The 19,857-nt window shown below is 59.6% G+C and overlaps 4 protein-coding genes across 4 annotated transcripts; all 4 read left to right on the plus strand.

Annotated features, from left to right (window-relative positions):
* Nucleotides 1-956: 956 nt before the first annotated feature.
* JKF63_05625 (uncharacterized protein) lies at nucleotides 957-10,817 on the plus strand (the record flags this gene model as incomplete). The annotated part of the gene is made up of 1 exon (XM_067901582.1): nucleotides 957-10,817. The coding sequence occupies one exon, from the start codon at nucleotides 957-959 to the stop codon at nucleotides 10,815-10,817; it is 9,861 nt and encodes a 3,286-aa protein (XP_067756848.1).
* Nucleotides 10,818-11,342: 525 nt separating this feature from the next.
* On the plus strand, nucleotides 11,343-14,150 carry JKF63_05626 (uncharacterized protein; the record flags this gene model as incomplete). The annotated part of the gene is made up of 4 exons (XM_067901583.1): nucleotides 11,343-12,136; nucleotides 12,167-12,545; nucleotides 12,579-13,199; nucleotides 13,233-14,150. The coding sequence occupies 4 exons, from the start codon at nucleotides 11,343-11,345 to the stop codon at nucleotides 14,148-14,150; spliced, it is 2,712 nt and encodes a 903-aa protein (XP_067756849.1).
* A 1,397-nt stretch (nucleotides 14,151-15,547) lies between these two features.
* JKF63_05627 (uncharacterized protein) lies at nucleotides 15,548-17,122 on the plus strand (the record flags this gene model as incomplete). Its single annotated transcript, XM_067901584.1, has 1 exon — nucleotides 15,548-17,122. One exon carries the CDS (start codon nucleotides 15,548-15,550, stop codon nucleotides 17,120-17,122), a length of 1,575 nt encoding a protein of 524 aa, XP_067756850.1.
* An 826-nt stretch (nucleotides 17,123-17,948) lies between these two features.
* Nucleotides 17,949-19,724, plus strand: JKF63_05628 (uncharacterized protein; the record flags this gene model as incomplete). The annotated part of the gene is made up of 1 exon (XM_067901585.1): nucleotides 17,949-19,724. The coding sequence occupies one exon, from the start codon at nucleotides 17,949-17,951 to the stop codon at nucleotides 19,722-19,724; it is 1,776 nt and encodes a 591-aa protein (XP_067756851.1).
* Between the last annotated feature and the right edge of the window lie 133 nt (nucleotides 19,725-19,857).

The following is a 19,857-nucleotide window of genomic DNA, read 5'->3' on the forward strand; positions in this document are numbered from 1 at the left end:
CACCACCTTCTCATCCTTCTCCTCCTCCTCGCTTTTTTTTCTGTGGCTGCTGTTCAGCGTCTCTCTTTCACACATGAAAAGCTCGAGTTCGTCGTCTAACTCTGTCGCTTCCCTTTATTCTCTTCCAACTTTTGAGTGGCCCACTTCTCGGCTAGTCGCGTTCCCCCTCTCCCCACCCCATACCCCCGCAACCCCCGGGTGTTTCTATTTCCATTTCCAGAGATCATACAACAGGTGTGTGTGTGTGTGTGTGTGTGTCCGTGACATCAACGTCTGCATCTACAGGAGGGCAGCCGAAGAGTGCCCTGACACGAGTTTCGACAAGGGAGAGACTCCAAATAGCGGGGGCATCCATCGTGAGCGAGAGACGGGCTGTGCGGGCCTGTCGCACTTGAGGCAAACACATACGCACATCAATATATTCATATATATATATATTTATATATTCATTTATATAAGTATTAGAAGAAAACGGACATCGCAGGCCGTGCCAGTGCACAGACGCAATTCACCATCCACCAGACAACAGCTGCGCTTTTAGAGCCTCATTCTAGGTAATCCCCCCCCCCCCCCCCAACAACAACAACATCCTTCCAGCTACGCACCAGCATACTCATACCTGGACACGCAAGCAGGGGGACACCTTCTCGCACGAGCACAACGGCACACCCCATGTATGCGCGCGTGGAGGGTATGTAGAAAGAGCGCCGTACTCTTTTCCCTGTGATATTTCTTTGTTCATTTCTCATTGTTGCTGTTCAGCAGCTGATTAATCCTTCGCCTTTTCCCTTCCGCGTGCGTATCCGGTGTATCTCCGCCTAGGTGGGTGATCTCAGTTGAGCTACAGTGAGGAGAGTGCGCAAAGGGCGAGATCGACCGAGAAGGAACGGGAGAGGGAGGGAGAGGGGAGAGACAAGAAGCCCCTGCACGCTCTTCTTGTTTGCAGCCCTCTTCGTATGAAGTGTTTTGCTACAGTTCTGCAACCCGCGCCGGCAAACGCGCAACGGGCGCACAAAGTCACCAGTCGTCGCGAAGCGGCTAGCCAAAGTGACCGGTACAGCAGCCTTAACGGGACCACGTCGGGGCCGACAGCCGCCAACGCCACCATCGCCAGTTCGTCCCCATCGATGCTTCCGCAACGTGGTGGTGGGTCCGTGTACAGCAATAACATCTCACCCTCACCGAAACGGCCAGACTTAATGGGCTTTAGCACCCCACGTACACCAAACGCGTCTCCGCGGCAGATGGCCGCACCCCCACGGGCGTCCCCTCTACAGCAGCCGGGAACCCATGATGCAGCAGCGAGCCCTCGACCATTCTTCTCCGGCCCTGCTACCCCCTCTCGAGAGACTCCGTCAAAAATACGTCTACAGCATATCCCGGTGCTGATCAGCGGCACGCCATCACGCGCTGCCACAGACATCTCTGTCGCCAATGCAGGCTTCTCAAGGCTGTCGCGCTGCGAAAGCGTACGCGACCTTCGTCAAGTGCTGAGGTCAACCTCTTTGGGAGTCCAACCGGTGCGGGGCTCAACACCTAAGCGTCCGACGTCAGCAAGCCAGTCGTCAAGTGCGTCTCCCAAAGCCGATAGCATCTGTGGAAAGCAGGCGGTTTCAGGGTCACCTAACGGTGTCGCTCAACCAACCTCGCTTGCGGCCCCCTTAAAGTCCACAGCTTTACTCGCCGTTGCTGCGTCGGAGTGCGACGGTGCACCGGGGCGGGTGTCTGTACCCACAGGTATCTCTGCCACGGCTGAACGCGGCAGGGGTTCTCCGCTCACAAAGGGGACAGTCTCTGTCTCTCGGGTGGCGTTGATGTCGACGAAAACATTTCACTCACCTCTGCTCTCGGCAGGCACAGTCACTGTTGCGGGAAGTGCGAACTCAGCAGGGGCGACAGATTTGATTCTTCCGGCTCACCCGTTTTCTGCTCCCTGTCGTGTGCGCTCGCCACCCTTTCACATTCAAATCAGCGAAGAGGCTCAGGATTTAGCCTCCAGCACAGCAAATGGGAAAATCAGCGTGGTGCCCCCAGGGTACGCGAACCGGCTTGGTGCTGTGGGGGTGTCCGGTGCGACGCTTGTGCTTTCAAAGACACCCCGAGACCCCTCGGGGTTGGCGGATGTGGACAGGGAGAACAGCACCGTCAAGTGCAAGAGAGGTACCCTCGTCTCTGCACCGGCAAGCGCTACCTCCCTGACTGCGGTTGGGTCTTCTGCCGCCCTACGCTCAGCTGCACCAGTGAAACCGATACCACGCAAGGCAGCGGTGGTGTCCACCGCAGGAACAGCGTCAGAGCCTCCTGCTCTCAAATCTGTAACCAAAGGGTCGGAGGCGAAGTCGTCGTCTGCGAGTACCGCTGCGGCCGCTGGCAGAGTGGTTGACAGCAACGACCAGGGAAGGCGCTTGAGCACCCTGGTGGTTGCCTACCCCAAAGCGGCGCACCGCTCATTCACGCCAGGGTCGATGTCGCAGGTGAGGTCACGCGATGTGTCACGAAGCACTACGAACCCTGCATCACCATTGGCACCCAGCTCTCCTCCTCAAACACCACACAAGCCGACGACAGTGGCAGCAGGCGTCTCGCCACACACCCCCAAGATGCCCCCCAGTCTTGGCAAGACACCCCGCTCAGGACCTACTAGTGCAGCAGCTTCCCCGAGCGCTCATCTGGACGCCGTGCGGAGCGGGCTTCTGTCGAGCACTGCAGTAGCCACGGGAGTGACTGGCGTTCGTTCCGCCACTGCCGCCCCTGTGGGGCCTGGTGCCTCCCCTCCATCGTTGCGTGTCAGTGGGACGCGCAGCCAATATGCGGCTACTACTCTGGGCAATACGCTGTCTGTTGCGCAGCCAATGGCGCCGGTCGTCCATGTGCGCATCCGCCCGGTGTTACCGTGCGTGGGGGAAAGCAGCGATAACCGACAGGTCTACTTTCTCGATCACCAGAACATAATGGTGGTGCGCACCCGCCTGGGCACCTCCACCGCAAATGCTTCCATGCTCACATTGCCCTCAGCTCTAATGGACCTCACGGCGAGCCGACGCAGCCGCCCAAATGCTGCAGTTGTGCCTATGGTGAGGCTCTCCAGCCGTGATTCGCGTACGCTCGGCTCCTTGCCTGGCGCAAGAGGTGCAGCTACCAGTCGTAACGGCAGTGCAGCAGCAGCATCAGCAGCAGGGTGTGGTCACGGTGGAGGAAAGCCATCTGTATCATTGGCTGACGCGCCGGGTAAGCGGGTTTCCCCCGAAAGTCCCTGTGGTGGCGACTTGGCGCTGCTGGGGCCTTCTGTGGCGACTGACAGCTTGATGGTCTCGAAGAGTTCCACAGCAGCGACCGTTGCTGTTGTGCCTTCTGCTACCGACGGAGGCGGCACTCTTGGCGTTACCCCGAACACTAGTCCTGCGTCTGGGAGGCTGCAGTCGCTCTCCGTGCTTCAACCCCCGCCACTGACCGTGGTTCACAACCGTACCATTAGTTGGACGAGCCAGGGGAGTGAGGAGCAGTCACCCAGCAGCCGCTTATCGTGCGGGTCGCCGTCTACGTTCATATCTCCTCAGCAACCTGGTTTCTTCTTCCCAGGCGGGTGCGCTGTGGCCTCTTTGACCCCGAGTGCCTTGGCTAGCGCGCCACGCAGGCGCCCGTGGCTGACAACCTTCAAGTCGTTCACAGAAGATGAGGCGCCGTCGGTGTCTACGACTCCCCGGGAGCCGAAGGCGGACAGTTGCTCAGGTGGCGCGTGCGCCATCAGCATAAGCGGACGCGGTAGTAGCTGCGGTGCTGCACGGAGTGGCAGAGAGACTGCAGCCCCGCCACACCGTAAGAAAAGCACCAGGGGTAATCGAAAAATGCGCAACAGCGGCATTTTGGTGTCGACGGGGTCTTCGCCCACCATGAAGGCCTCTACACGCAAGAACTCTGCAGCCACCACGCCTTGTAGTGGCAACCTGCAAGCATCCGCCGCTACCTTTGCCCCCCGTTCTGCCAGCTCCCACCGGCGTGCGTCGCGCTCAATCCTTGGCGCATCGGTAAGTGTTTCGGAGATGTCGATAACGGCGGGCCTCAAGGGTGGCGTCGGTGGTGTCACAAATGGGGTGAAGCTTACCGGAGAGGGCGCATATGCTGGAGCAGGGGAAGCGGAGGGGCAGCCGCAGCTGCCGCAGCGGGCGTCTGGCGGGAACAACAGCATATCCACGACCTGTGCACCCACGGGTGCCGAGCAGCACTACAGCTTCGAGTTTGTGCACGATGAGGAGGCAACGCAGGCGGACGTCTTCGAAGAGAGCGTGCTGCGGTTCGCTGATGAGGCGCTACTGGCCCAAAACGTGGCCATTATCTGTTATGGCCCTACAGGCAGCGGCAAGACGCACAGCATGATGGGGGGCCAAGTTGAGACCAACTCTGCCGCACCGGCATCGTCCGGCTCCGTATCTCTTCGAGTAGGCAGCGAGAAAGCCTACACTAGTAAAAGTCTTGGCAATTACACCCCATCCTCACCTGCGCCTCTTGACTTGCGGGGTCGCACACCGCACAGCGGTGTGAACCACGGCGAGGCACAGGAACGAATCAACAATGAGGCCGCGGCTAGGGCGAGTAGGAGAGGGGCGGGGAGAGGCCCACATGGGGTGGTGGACGATGACGGGAGTGACAGCACCGGCTGGACAAAGCTGGGCTCAGGTTGGCCGCATGGCTACAGCGAGCGCATACCAGCGAGTCATGGCGATTCAGCTGCTCCTGCCGCAGGGCGCGAGGATCATCACCACCCCCACGGTGGTGGCAGTAGAGAGCCCGTCTTGAGGTCGTCTAAGGTGGCCCTCGAATCCGCTTCGGATACCGGGGGCATAGAGGACATGGGCATCCTTCCGCGACTGGTTCACACCTTGCTGGAGCGACGTGGGGAGACCATTGCGATTCGGCGAGACCTCGACAGGGATGTGGTGGGGCGCAGTGCAAACAGTTCGAAGTCAGCACCGCAGTCGACGACCGCGCTTAACCGCACCGGCGCCCTCTCACTGACTCTCCGCCACCTGACCTTCTACGGCATTGAGCTGTACATGGATGAGTTGTGCGACTTGCTGGACCCTGGTAAGCGACCAATCCAAGCCGTCAGCGACACAGGTGGCCTGGAGGTGCTCTGCCAGCGTATCAACGAGGCCCGAGACTACCGCATCAGTGGCAGGCGTGCTGGGACAGCCTGTAGCCCCAAGAAGACCACCCGCGCCGGCGGCGGAATGTCAATCGCGTCTTTGGCCGACCTGCGCCGAGCGTACCGTCTTGCGCACAGCAACCGCGTCACGGCGCGCCACGCCAAGAACGACACCAGTTCTCGTTCTCACGCAGTTTTTCTTTTGCAGCTCGACTTTGATCTGATCGAGTCGACTGACACGTCGCACGGCGGTGTCCGCGGCAGGGCGGGTGGAGAGGGCGATAAGGGTTCTGCGGCGCCATTGCACTTCTCAGGGCATGCGCAGCGTGTTCATTCATATGTCGCCATGGTGGACCTTGCCGGCTGCGAGCGGGTGAAGCAGACCAAGGTCGAGGGGGCTGCCTTGCGTGAGGCACAGTACATCAACAAGTCGCTCTCCGCTGTCTCGTCGGTGGTGCTTTCGCTGCATCACAACAATGCGCACATACCGTATCGTGATTCTAAGCTGACACGCCTCCTGCGGCCCTGCCTAGAGGGTGGCCGTGTTCTCACTCTCGTGCATGTGGCACCTTGTTCCAGTACGGAGACAGTGAACACGCTGAACTTTGCCGACCAGATTCGCCACACCCATATTCCCACCCACAGACTCACCCCTACGTCCTTGAAGGACCGCGAACTGCTGGGTGTCTTTGCCGACCTCTCTGACCCGATGCAGGGGCAATGGGAGGCGCAGGTGAATCGAGCACAACTGCAGCTGAACCAGCTTTGTGCTGACATACGGCTTTCGTACTTCTCGCGGGCCTTTGGTTCCCGTCCGCGCCGAGCAGCTTCCAGGGACTCGTTACCCAGCGACGTCGTTAGCGAGCTCTCAGCAGCTTCAGAGGTAGACGATATGCTTTCCGTTTCCTCTGTCGCTGTGAACCGAGAGGAGAGCGTGCCACTTCTGACAGAGAATGCCACTGACTCGGACAAAGCGCGCTTCGCCCGGCGCGCAACGATGCACCGCCTCATGGGGCCCATTGTCTCACATCAGCGCGCCATTATGCGGGAAGCCGTGCAGGCGATCCGGCACCATAGGGACCAGAAAGTGCTTGCTCACAATCGACACATGCAGCAGCGCATTGATGAGATGCAGACGACACTGCAGAGATTGACGACGGCCAACACGAAGCTGGCGAGGGAAAACAGCACCCCACTCCCGCGAGACCCGCACGCGCTGGAGTTGAATCGCCGCATCCGAGAGAGCACCGAGGAGCTGGGCGAGTACGCCAAGGAGCAAGCAGCCCTCGCTTCTCTTACCACCGTCCTCCGACAGCGCCTTGCTGCGCAGGACGACGTTGAGGCGGCGGTGGATGAGCAACTGCACAAGGTACAGCACCGCATCTCGCAGGCGATGCGAACCCTCTCTGCCGCCGTCGCCGCGCACCCGCCTGGGGACCCACCTTGTGGGTCAGAAGCGACGTCACCCAAAGAGCCTACGCTGCCCACCGGCTCCCCAAGCACAACTGCGCTGGTGATCAACACAAACGACGATCCGGAGTTACGCGACATTGCACATCAGCAGCTCTCTCTCGCAAAGGAGCTCGCAGCTTTGCGGCTTGAGACGGCCTGCTTTGAGATTGGGACTGGTCTTTGGGAAGGCCTATGGGCTCGCGCCATGCGTAAAGAGATTATTACAGCAATGGAGGTGGAGGTCTTTGCAATGGAGCGCATTTTATTAGATCCACGGACGCTGGCCTTGATGATTACAGCTCCCTATGTCGATGTAGACGGCGAGGGTGGGTGCGTGGAGGACAGGGCGGATGCAACTGCGTTACCCTGGTCACCACCATTTGTGGAGTACCCTCGAAACAGTGTTGGCACCGTGGCGCGGGCCGCATGCGGTCCCCGCGGCACAGCAGCCGAGCGCCAAGCTGCTGCGTCGCTGATAGGCTCGTCACGAGACCCACCGTCGCCTGAGACCTCTTTGTCAACACTGTGGACGCGGCTGAACAACTATTTGCAGGGTGAGGCTGAGCCTGGTGACGAGCGCAATGGAACCGTTGCATCGCAAGAGAAAGCTAACGCAGACGAGAGAGGCGCGCCGGTACAGGCCAGTCCTTTACAGCCGAGTTGCTCGCACCGCGACCATGCAGTAGATCTGGTTGCGTCGGTCGCAAGGGATGAGTCTCTCGGTTCTTTGGCGGAGCCGCTCAGCATCATCGCGTCGAGCAGCGAGAGCCTGGCTCTGCGCCATGCGGTAGCTGCTGGTTCCTGTACCGGCACTTTGACCGCCCCGTCGCCACGCAAAGGGTTTGAGGAGTCGGTGCCAAACCCACTGATGGTGCTGGTGTCCAATGAGCAGCAGGGGCAGCCTTGTGATCCGCTGGCCTCTGCCTCATGCCCTCAGTCATCACGCCATAACAGCGGTGCCGCAGCTCTGCTGACGGCTCTGACCCCACTCTCCCTTTCTGGCTCCTACGACAAGGAGCAGTCGTTCCAGGAGGCGTGCCTGCAGGTTCTTTTACGGGAGGGCATTCCATGTGAGGTGTGTTGCTTGGGTGAGTCCGCTAGCCACACCCTTCGGCATTACATCTTGCCCAGCAGCGCTGATGCACCCCTTGTGGAGGAGGAGGAGGAGGAGCACGAGGAGTCGACAGCAAATTTATTCGCCGCGCCCGTCCGCTATCACGTCACGGCAGCCGCTCCCTCCTGCGCAACAGAAGAAAGCTTCAGCACTAGCTCTTCATCACCAGTACGCAGGAACTCTAGGGCAGCTACAGGGAAGAGGTCGTCACCGGTGGAGCCTTGTGAGCGTCCTGACGGACTCAAGGATGCTCTTTGCACGACTCGTCAGGGTCGCCTGCGACTTGTGCGCATGCCGCGCCGCCCGAACTCCTACGCCCTTGAATTTGTTTACGTTCACCAAGCGCTTCCACTAGCGCCAAGACTGCAGGCCGCGATGGTGGATAAGCCGGAGGAGGCCTTCACAACGAATCCGGGTAAGACGAAGCTGGAGCAGATGGTGGACGCTCTGCCTTCAGTGCAGGGCGTGGCAGGCAGGGGCGGTGGCGGTGGGACCAGCAACAGCAACGCCTCTCGACCACATGGGTCACAGCGCGAGCACCGCCTCTTTTCGATTCCACTTTTTGAACCTACCCTTCGTTTACACCTGCACGTTTTGGAGGAGGGCATACCGAACATGACGACGCCGGTGGCAGCTACTGTAGTCCCGCCGAGCGGTGGCGGCTGTCCTGTTGTCGCCGGCTCTACTATTGAAGACCCCATGTCTGCATCCTCTTCCTCGTTCTCCCCTGCATTGTGTGTCGCTCGGCGGCTGGAGGGTGGGCCGCAGATCGTGGTCGAGGTGTGCGGTGTGCCGGAGACGACCTCCACACGTCGATCGACGTTCAGTGCAAGCGCAAAAAAGACGCTGAAGCCCAGAAAGTCCCAGCAGCAACAGCTCCGCTCCCCTCAGCGAACGTTTTCCAAGACAGGCGCAGCGGCAGGGATTGGTGCCCTGGGTGGCAAGCCGCAGCAGGTGACCGGCAACAGTCCCCCTCGACATCCCCCATCGTCTCAGAGTGGAGCGGCGCCGTCCGCGTCTACAGCTTCATCGGGGTCCGGGGCGGCAGCCTGGAGAGGCCTTGTGCTGGCGAAGCGGCTTGGCAACGGTGGGGAGCTGATGTTGCCGTCCTCATGCATTTTGGCAAACACCGGCTGTTGCTCGCTGGTGCTACGCTTTCCAGCTCCATTCTTCGCCTCCACTTCCCAAGTAGATAAGGTGGAGGCGGTGGTCGGTGCGCTCTGCAGCATCCTGCGCCGCTCCCCTACGGAGCCGGAGGTGCGGGTGTCATCATCGTCTCTGATCAGGCGGGATAGTAGTGCGCGACGAGGTCTCTCCACCTCTGCCGGTGGCACAGAGAGGAGTGGTAGTGTCAATGGCAACCAGCAGCGCAGCGGCGTGTCACACTTGCCGTTATCGAGCACACCCCCACCGCCCGACCTGGAGGTGGTGAACTACGTGCACGTTCCGCACATCATGCTCTCTGCCATTTCCAGCGGCCCACAGAACACCCCCCCGGTTGCGGGGGGGCCGATAAACTGCACTGAAGGCCTCCATCACGAACCCCGAATGATCGGGAGTTCAAAGATGGTATCCGGCAACACTGCAGCGTCATCTTTGACATCCTTGTCGATGACACGCAGCGACTCACTAGGAGGTCTGGGGGTCATGGGTGGAGGTGTTCTGGGGCACGCGTTGCAGAGCAGCTGTAGCTCTGCATATGGATACCACCCCTCCACCGTCACACCAGCCAGTACAAGCCCACAACCGAATGTCACCTCCTTGAAGGGTGATGCCAGGCTGTTCCGAGGTAATTCGCTGTCGGCCTCCCCAGCAGCCTCCTGGATAGATGAGCAGAACGGTGCAACACTGCAAGTGCAGTTTTACTGGATAACGACGCCGCTCAACATCGTGCCATCCCGTCTGCCGGTGAGCCGCAAGAGCAGCGGCGGCACCGCCACCAGGGGCCACAAAGATGATGGGGCTTCGGGGCGGTCTGGCCTGGGTAGCGGTCAACTTTCTCACCAAAGCACCCTTACTGTAACAGCCACGGCGCCTGCTTCGGAGGCAGTAGTGACGGAGATTGATTGCCTCGTGCGTCCGCAGGTCCAGGCTGCACTTTCCATTCTGGCGCAGCTGTCCTATGTATTCATTGGTGGTCGTCCTGCCAGCAGCGTCACTGACGACGATGAACACGCAGTTTCTCTGCTCCCGGCCCCAGCCCACACCGAGAGCTTCAGTGCGCACCGGGTGCAGCAGCAGTCCATGTCGAGAAAAGGTACGCGTCCACGAAGCCGCTCAGAGGCGGACGCCGCACAGTTCTGCAATGCAGTAGCGGTTGCTTTCCAGCTCAGACAATTAGATACATACCGCCAGCTAATCCGCTCTCTCTTCCGCCAGCAGTTATACGACGCCGAGGATGTTAACGGCGATGTCATTGCACCACCCGCACCGCAGTCGTGGCTTAATGGCGACCTTGGGCGCGGTGCGTACTTGCGCGATATGCAAGGTGAGGTAAAACGCACTATAGGGCTTCCAGCGTCGACATTCTTCGGCAGTGTTAGCGGTGGTGCAGCTTTGTCGCTTGCTGCGTCGACGGGCAGGCGCCCAAGAGATGAAGACGGCACTCTCCGTTCGGCGCTGTTGGAGCCCGAGGGTGGCGACGCGGCGCCCCACACGCAGGTGACAGTCGCCGATGCGCGAGAGGCGAGCGCGGCTACGGTGCCGTGGAGTGTGTGGCAGTGGGCCTATCGTTGGTTTCGGCTGAAGCAGCTCTTGCAGGGGGACTCGGCCAGCAGCTTGGGCAGCGGCGATGTTCTCAGCACGGCCCCTCCTTTTGTTGCTCAGGCAGAGGCGGCAGCTGCTTGGCTGCCTCTTGTGACTCGGTGCAGCGGCGGTGCAGGGTTGACGACGGTGACGACGTCGTCTCTCCACGGTCTCTGCTCCGTACCCGATTCACCGACGTTTGCTGCCACCGCCTCCTCGAGCTCCGACGAGGGGTTCATGGCGGGGGGTGATTGGCTTACGGAAGCAAAGCTTGCGGCTCGATCCAAGAGGGTGTGGTTTAAAGAAGTACTCTCGGAGACGGTGCCATCTTACTTGGAGAGCTGCACTTCGGCTGGTCAGTAGGCAAAAAGGGGGGGGCAGCATGGGAGAAATTTGTCAGTAGAGCCGGTGCGCCTTACCCCCTATATGAGTCTGTGTCTGTGTCTGTGTGTGTGTGTCCCTGTAGCGGACCACCCCGGTGTTCTCCCATTCGCCCAAAGAAGTACTTCGGCATTAACGGTAGCCTTCTGCTGCCCTTCATCCTCACTCATTCTATGGTGTGCTTGCTCGTGTGTGTGTGTGTGTGTGTGTGTGTCATGACTGCGCTGCACAGGGTGCTCCCCCTCGTCCTTCATATTTCCAACCGTCGCTATTGAGAGGTTTCTGAACGCTTTCCCCCCTCCCCTCCCCTCTACCCCACTCTGTGTCTGCATGCCTTCACTGGGTTCACCTTTTCTCGTGTCTTGCTTCCGCCACTGCTCTCTCACACGGGCGCGCACACACGTCGATCACTCGCTCTTGCTATATATTTTTTTGTTTGCTTCTGTAGTTCCCTTTGCACAGCACCGCCCTCTTAGAGTTCACCGCAAATGCGGCGCAGTGTTGCGGATGTCCACCAGTACTTGTGACGGCCAGCGCGTTATTGCTGTGCGGCGGTTTCGCCCAAGCGACGATCGGGATACCGATAGTAGCGACAGTGAAGTCGACAAGCGAGGGGCGGCCTCGGGATGGCGAGGTGGCGCAGGTGCAGCCACGACGATCCGGACACATCTTATGGATTCATCGCAGAAGGTGTTGCTGCGGACCGTTGCTGACGCCACATCCACATCACTTCTTCCACAGGAGGAGCCTCCGAGCTCGCTGGATCTTTCCACACCGTCCCCGCAGAGCTCCTCGTCCCCTCCTCGATCAGTGCCGCCTCTAGACCTCGGGAGGCCAATGGCATTCGCCGCTGCTGTCACCGCCGCGCCAAAGGGCTTGTCGGGTGAAAAGCTAAACAGCAGCGGCGGTAGGGAGAGCAGTACCCGTCAGGCGGGCACCGATGCTGACAATGGCGAGCGCAGCGTTGACGGCACTGCGCAAGTCCGGTTGTGGCTGCAGAATACTGACTCACCCCTCAGAGCAGCATCTACCTCAATAACTGCGCTTTCTACAACAGAGGAGGAAATACAGTCGGTGCCAGCGAAAGTCGTTGCTAGTGGCGCTGCGGCGGTGGCGGTGGCCCCAAGCCCATCGCCGGCCGCCTCTGGCTCAACGGCATTTAGCATAGATGCGGTACCGCCACGATCGACCGCCACTGACTTATTTTTCAAGCGGAAAAAAGTGTTGCCGACTGCAGCCATCGAGGCCGTTGTACTGACCACCTCTCTCACCTCTTCGTCGCCTGACGCTGCAGCTAGCGGGTCGCGACCCGTGGCATCGACCACCCCCACGGTCACGCTGAGTTCTCCGGCCTCGTCCTTGGCTGCTGCTCAGGTCCCGTTAGCCAAAACTAGCATGACGCCGACCCCAACTGATCCTCATTCCACTGTCGCAGCCGCTGATGGCCCAGTTTATCGTAGTAGTCTCAAGGAGGTGCCGCAAGAGCCTCATCAGACGAGTGTTGACTCTTTAGCAGCCCCGAAAGGTGGTTCTATGCCTCGTTTGGCGTCGTTGAGGTCATCGCCGTTCTCGGGTGATGCTGCCCTTCTCACGACAGACGTGCAGGCTGCCAGCACGATCAGTGCTCGGGATCCTCTGGGTGGCGCGGCAAACGCCACGCCGAGTCGCGCCATGCGCACACTCAATATGTCGCTCGCCCCTGCGCGGGAGGTAAACACGCAACCACCTTCCTCGTCTCCGCAGAAGCCTTTGTCATCCTCTACACGCCTGCACACTGCTGCTTCTGCCACTGCCGCTACTCGACACAGTGAGGCACGAGCGGCCGTCTGTATTGCCTCGACATTTACCACCTCAGCTGCAGTGCTCGAAGGTGGAGGCAGCCCTGCGCTATGTGGTCCGTGTGGTGTTGTATACAATCGCGTGAGCGCGCAGCGTCTTGGCTCCGTGCCGTCCAGGGTGCTCGAGACCCTATCACGTCCAATGCGGCGCCCGCTCCCCACCGAGCACACGGCATCGAGTGTCTTTGCTGCTGCTGCGGCACGGTCAGCGGCTCTCGCGGAAGGGCACCTCCCCTTACCACCACCACCACCACCATCTGAGTCCTTTCTCTCGACGCAAGCTGTCCCTGCAGCAGGTACATCGCAAGTGGCCGCGCCTGCGAGGGCGTTCTCTGGGTTTCTGCCGTGTGAGAACTCACCAACTCGGCCACACCGGCAAGCGCCTCTGTTGCCGGGGGCGACGCACACATCTGCTGCTTCCTCACATATTGAAGACGATGGCGCACGACGACAGTGTAGCACCTCTCCCGTTACGAGTATGCAACCAAGCGCGCAAACTAGAGTAGGTGCAGACCAACCGGGTATCGTGAGTGTGCACCACCCAGCCTCTACGCCCTCGCGTCTTGCGTCACCGCCTTCACCACCGCCGGCGCCTTTGCCGTTGCGCGCATGTCGTGCTGCCGCGTCCGCGGATGGCGCGACGTTGTCACTCTTGTCCAGTTCTGCTGTAGTGGCCGCAGTTCAGCGACAGCGAGAGGCGGCCTTGATCATTTATGATGATCGCGTGCCCCCTGCAAAGCGGCGAGCGAAGCGCAAGGCGTTGTCTCTGACCCATCAAACAGGAGCGGAGGCTCCTACAGACCCTATGTTGACGTCTCTGCTGCGCGGGCTCCGGGTGGCCTCCTCGCAGGAGGAAAGAAGTAATGATCTACTGGCGTGCCGTCCCATCTTGCGCGTTGGTGGTCGTGCTGCGTGGCGCGAGAATCACGTCGATTGTTCAACTGCAGATCATCAGTTCGGCGGTGAAGCTGTCGATGACGTGGACAGCTGGGGAGTTGTAGACCACAGGGGCAACACTGCATACGGTAGGCTGGCCAATTACACTGCGCTCTACGGTACCTTCGATGTGGTCGCTGAACGTGGCCAAGAACCTTTGAAAAGCCCAGGTGAGGAGCGATCAGCGAAGGTGTCGAGGCATTCTATCAACAGTCACACCGTACAACGACTCTTTAGCGAGATGCAGCAACCACAGCGGTGCAACGTGGGTGTCGACTCCCACGTATCCAATACCAAAAACAATGAATCGATGTCTCGATTGGACCTGCATTGCGTTGGGAAGTGTGCATTCACATCGAGGGGCGTCAGCGCCCCCCACGATGACGTCTGTATCGTGTCACCATCGTTTGCTAAGGTTCCACTCACTGCGGCAACGGGAATGCCAGCGGTGTCGCTTGACATCAACGAGACAGTAAAGGTCGACTTGCTCAACTACCCCCATTCTCGAAGGAAGCAGCACCAGCAACAACACTTGCGTTGACGAGAGCGTTGTGTGCACCAACAGTGCAGCCACCACCTTGAGGGTAGGTGGTCCATATTTGCCGGGGCCGACACACTTGTTATCCTACCCCTGTACCTTTCCTTGACGATTTTTTTCCCCGACACTCCACGCCCCACCTCGATGTATCTTGGGTAATAACAACACTTTTTTTTTTGTGTGTGTATTTCTTCCCTCCCCCCTCCCCTCCCCCTCCTCCCCCTCCTCCCCTCCCCCCCTCTGTACAAACGTGCTCATGTAGCCATACAACATATAACCTGTAAGTCTCTCTCTTTCTCTCCGCGGTGCAAAACTGCGAGTGCGGCGCACACGCACTGTCGAGCGTGACTGGCGTGGTGTATCACATGAAGACAGAGCACCCCAAGGGGTTGGGAGATTGATGAGGGAGGGACACAAAAGCTGTCAAGGGGGGGGATGGACACCAGCCCGCACCCTAAAGTGTGTACATGCTAGCAAAGTACACGCGGGTGTCCCCTACATCCAACAAGGGTGAGTTGATGGGGCACAGACGCCTGGCACATGACGAGAAGGCCACCGAACTGCACCACAGAATCTGTCCAACTCCAACGTGTTGTGAGCATCACTACATTGTATTAGGGAATACAGCGGCCTGTGGCGCCTTGGGGGGGGGGAGTGGCGGAGGTGTGTGATACGAGCCGAGGGCATCGTCTGAGCGGGCGCTGGCATGGAGCTGGCCAACTGTTTTTCTCGTGCAAACCCGGCATGCCCGCGAGCTATTCTCTCTGCTCTCCACGCGACAAATTGCATTCCCTTTGCACTCCGAGGGGAACCGGAGAGGCGGTACGCTTTGTGTGAAGGCACGCGGTTCGCAGACGACCGTCTTGCGCGCCGATCTAGCAACGTGTGGAAGAGGGGGAAGGCCCGGTAAAGGAGGGGGCGGGAAGGGGGTGTGGGGGTGGGGGAGCCTCGCTAGACGAACGGCTCTACTCGAGGGCGGGGACAGTTCCGGCGTAGACGTGCCGGACGTTTGACTCTTGTGCACCCGAGGCACAGATCGCGGTGGTTGCCAACAGGGGCTCTGGTGGACTTTGCTTGTTGCCGTGAAGGGTACTTTGAAACATTGGAGAATGACTTCCTCATCTTATCGCACTTGGTTTGGTGCGTGAGGGCCCGCACACCTTGCGAATTCTTGCGCTTGTTTTTTTTTCTGCGCTTGCTTACTGGTATGCCTTACGGCGTATTGCGTTAATGGCAGTCGCAGCGCGCCTCGTATCACTCGCCGGTCCTCTCCTCTTTGCCCTCCCTCCTCTCTGATCACAATCTTCGCCATTCTTCGCTTCGTTTGGTTCTCTGTGTGTGTGTATGTGTGTGTGCGCCTGGTGTGGGGGGAGGAGGAAAGGGAGAAAGTTGTGTGAAGGATGAGAGGGCTGCTCACTGGTCTCTCCAGCGCAACGCGTTGCACCGGTACTATTGGGGAATCCGTGATGCTCCTCCACAAATCGAACCCCGCTCGCCCCTTTGCCTCACAGCACGACGGCAGCGCTGTGGTGTTCCAAAGGGGATCTCGAAGAATTTCCTCTTCTGCCTCCAGCTGCTCGTCTGGTCGCGGCAGCGCTGTCAGGAATGCTGCGCAGGGTTTCTTGAGTAGGCTGAAGGGGCTCTACTTGGAGATGCAGATGTTTCGTGACCGTCAGCTAGACGTTGCTGCAGCTGAGGAGGCGCGTGGAGGCATGGCCCGCATACTCGAGGAGAACGATCGTGTCCTTTCTGCCACCACTGGATCAGCCAAATATGCAACGCATGGTAGGAACGGGAGTGAGGCGCAGAATCTCCGGTGCCGCTCGCCCCTCATTTCACGCAACCCCACCCTGTGTCCGCGCAGCGTCCTTTTTGTTCCGTGCTCAAAGCCGCGCGCCCTGGCCAAAGTACCGACTCTCCCAGCGGATTGCTTCATCCTCGACCTCGAGGACAGCGTCGGCGGGGGCTCAAAGCGGCAGGCGCGTGAGAATCTTCGGGCTTTTATTGAGGAGGTCCAGCGGGAGCAGGAGACTCAACGGGCCGCACAGGCTGCCACCGCTGGCGGGGGGAGCGACGGGTGGTACCCTCGCCTGGTCGTGCGCATTAACTCACCGGACTACAACCCCGCGACGGCAATGTTGGACTTGGAGCTGGTAGGCCAACTCGGCCCCGCCATTGAGGGCATTGCGTTGCCCAAGACGACCGTGAACACACATCAGCTCATCAAGGACTATGTTTATCCGTCTCATCAGCTCTGGGCTTTTTTCGAGTCCCCGCGCTCCGTCATACAGGCACCTCTTATCTGCGAACAGGGGGTCTATCAGTACGCCGTCATGGGGTACAACGACTTGAGCGCTGCGCTCCAGCTCCCTCTGGACGCACCCTCGCTCGTGTCTGGCACCACTGACGGTGGCCCTGTGAGTGAGGCCGTCAAGGAGTCCCTCTACATTTCCACGAGATTGCCGCTCTGGCAAAGCACCGTGCATGTTCTGCTGGCTGCACGCGCGCATGACATGTTCGTTCTGGATGGAGTCTTTAACGACCCCACTGACAAGGTCGGCTTCCGCCGCAGCCTACAGGAGTGTCGTCGGCTGGGTCTGAATGGCAAGACACTCATCCATCCCGATCAGATTACTCCTACCAACACGTTGTACACACCAGCGGAGGCGGAGGTCTTGTGGGCACATCGCGTCATCGAAGAGGTGCAGCGCTTTGAGGGTGGCGTGTCCACAGTGGACGGGAAAATGCAGGAGGGGTGCCACCAACGACAAGCAGAATATGTTCTAGCGCTGCATCGTAGCGCTGAGTTGGAGAAGAGGCGCAGTATGTCCAAGGCACTCCAGGGTACCGCTGATACCGGCGCCTCGAGGCAATCAGCCGATTGCACCATAGCCGCCGATGCAGCTGGAGACAACGTCATTCAGAGTGGCCCCCGGCCACGCCGCACTCCTTCTCGGCATCGTCCTGTCGTCTGATGTTCACGGAATGAGGCAATGGGGAGGGGGTGTCGATCAAGCACACCAAAGCTGTTTTCTCTTCTTTCGCCGGTGTGTGTCCCTTTGCGTGTACTCGCTCTTGCACCCCCACCCCCCTTCCGACACACAGTCTCACACGCATATATATATATATATATATAACGCGAAACAAGTGGAGGAGTAAGCAGGGGCAAGCATACACGAAGGAAGGAACCTTTGAGGCAAATTGTGTGGGGATTCGATCGACTGTGTGTGCCCCCCCCTTCCCCCTTTACACCCTCTCCCCTTCTTGCGGAGAGTTTTTGTACGCATCACAGTGCTTTAGGTGTCTGTTTTTTTCTCTTGTTTTCCCCTTTGATCCCCCCCTTTCCTTCGCCACCAACTTTTGACAAGCGGAGCGCGGTAGCCATCCTACTTGAAAAGACCCCCCCCCTCCCTCAAGAAAAGGAATCGAGTGAATTGCCCACGATCACGACTATATCATGGACTTCTCCCTCCCCTCTGTCTTGACTGTTCTCTCCGATCTGGGAATCCACTACTCCTGCTGGCCCCCGCCCCTCTTCCCTCTCTACGGATATACACACTCCCCCCCCCCCCTCCCCCCGCGCGTGGCATTCTTAATACGCATCCAGAGACCGTCGCACAGTGCGTGTGTCACAGTTTCTCCCACGGCCGTTGTCAATGTATGCATCGGCTCCCCCCCTCTCTCTCCTCCACACGCTCAGCCAGCGACGCTTACACCACTTCCCCCGATCACTCTCCCCTCCTCTCCCGCCGCCCCATATTTCTTGCGGACTTAGCTTGGTAGCCGTATCATCTAACGCGGATGTCCGGAGGAGGTGTGCGAGCGACGACTACCAGCGACGTGAAGAGCGTGATGGGCACGTGTGGAAAATGTGGAACGTCTTTTCATAAGTCGAACGCCCGCTTTTGCAGACGATGTGGTGTGCAGCGTGACCTTCCAGGCGTGACGGCGGTAGCGGCAGCGACCCAGGCGGCAACAACAGGAGGGTCGAAGCCCAAAGAGGCGGTGGCGTCTCAGCCGCCCTTGTTCTCTCTCTCGAAGGAGTCCGTCTTTTCGCCCCCCGGTGCCGGCGCGGGGGAGACGCTGCGGCCGATGGATGCCGAGCAGTTCCAGAGGAAAACACGTAAGGGCAGTGTCGGTCACCCAATTCCCACGTCTTTCTCCGAAGCGTCGGCGCCCGCACCAGAAAGCGGGGGTACGCTTACCTCGTCTGCCGGTGCTTCTCTAATTCTTCCCGATGAAGCGCAGCAGCAGTTCTCGCGCAAACATCGAAGATCTTTTATCTACGCCAAGGACAGCGCACTCCCTGAGCTACCGCCGGCATCGATGGCGGACCCCGACCGGTTTGCGCATACGTTCACCACACCCTCACAGAAGAACGACGAAAGAGGCGGTGCTGGCACGAGAACCGTCCCTAGCGCGCTCCCCGAACAGAAACGGCCGACGACCTTTTCACCAGCTGCATCAGCGGCGTGCGCGAAGGGGAGCGGGGCGGCGGCGGCGGCGGCGGAGAGTGGCGTGGAAATCACAGACGCCTCAGTAGACGCAGGTCCCGCTTTCCCCCTGGCAGACACACAGGCGCCCTCAAGCGACGACGGTGTCACCGAAGAGGCCATTGCGTCTCTGCGCCCATCGGCAGAGGAGGAGGCGCAGTACACGACCTGGATGACGCTATCACCTGATGACCTCACCCCAGAGATGTTGCAGACCAGCAACGCTAGCGAGCTGCGGCAGTGGCACAAGGGCAGTCTCATCGGCCGGGGCACCTACGGCTCCGTCTATTTGGGGCTCCTTCCCGATGGCAGCTTCCATGCAGTCAAGTGTGTGGAGTTGGGCAACAGGAAAGCCGCGACAGATCACATTGGTGCCTTGGAGCTTGTCTCACTGTCACGTGAGATCAACATGATGCATCGCTTGCGACACCCAAACCTCTGCACATTCAAAGGCGTCTACTTCGACTCGGAGAGTTCTTCCATCTGCATGTTCATGGAGTACATCGGCGGCGGCTCACTCGCCACCCTCGTGAAGAAGTTCAAACCACTGCCGCCCTCGGTGGTGCGCAGCTGGACGCAGCAGCTGCTCTCTGGGCTGCATTATCTCCACAGCCAACACATTATCCACCGCGACATCAAGGGCGACAATGTGCTAGTTGACACCACGACTGATCCATCCAGTAAATCACAGATCAAGCTTGTCGACTTCGGCGCGGCGCGGCGGCTGACAGACGCTGTTTCACAGAGCAGCACTGTGATTGGCACGCCCTACTGGATGGCGCCGGAGGTGGTGGATGCGTCTGGAGACGGCAGTGGGTATAGCTACAAGGCGGACGTCTGGTCGGTGGGATGCACTGTGGCAGAAATGCTGACAGGGCGGCCGCCGTGGCCGTCCAAGACGAGTGCACCAGCAGCTATAATGATGATAGCATCCGCCACGGGAATGCCGACAGAGATTCCGGAGGAGGAAGCGACCCCCGGCTGCTTGGACTTCATGCGACAGTGCTTTATCCGCGATCCAAAGAAGCGGCCAGCGGTCCAGCAGCTCCTGCATCACCCGTGGATACAAGGGAATGTGCACTAGTGAGCGGGGGGGGGGGGAAAAGGGGTGCGTCAAGGGTGTACACGAATGAGTGCTGTTGCTTGCAGCCATCTCAAATGTCCCTTTTCACGCATGAGCCATCATTACTGTTCCCTTGTGTTCTTCTCTCCCTCTC

The sequence above is a fragment of the Porcisia hertigi genome, chromosome 24 (assembly GCF_017918235.1).
Source record: "Porcisia hertigi strain C119 chromosome 24, whole genome shotgun sequence".
NCBI classification, from domain to species: domain Eukaryota; phylum Euglenozoa; class Kinetoplastea; order Trypanosomatida; family Trypanosomatidae; genus Porcisia; species Porcisia hertigi.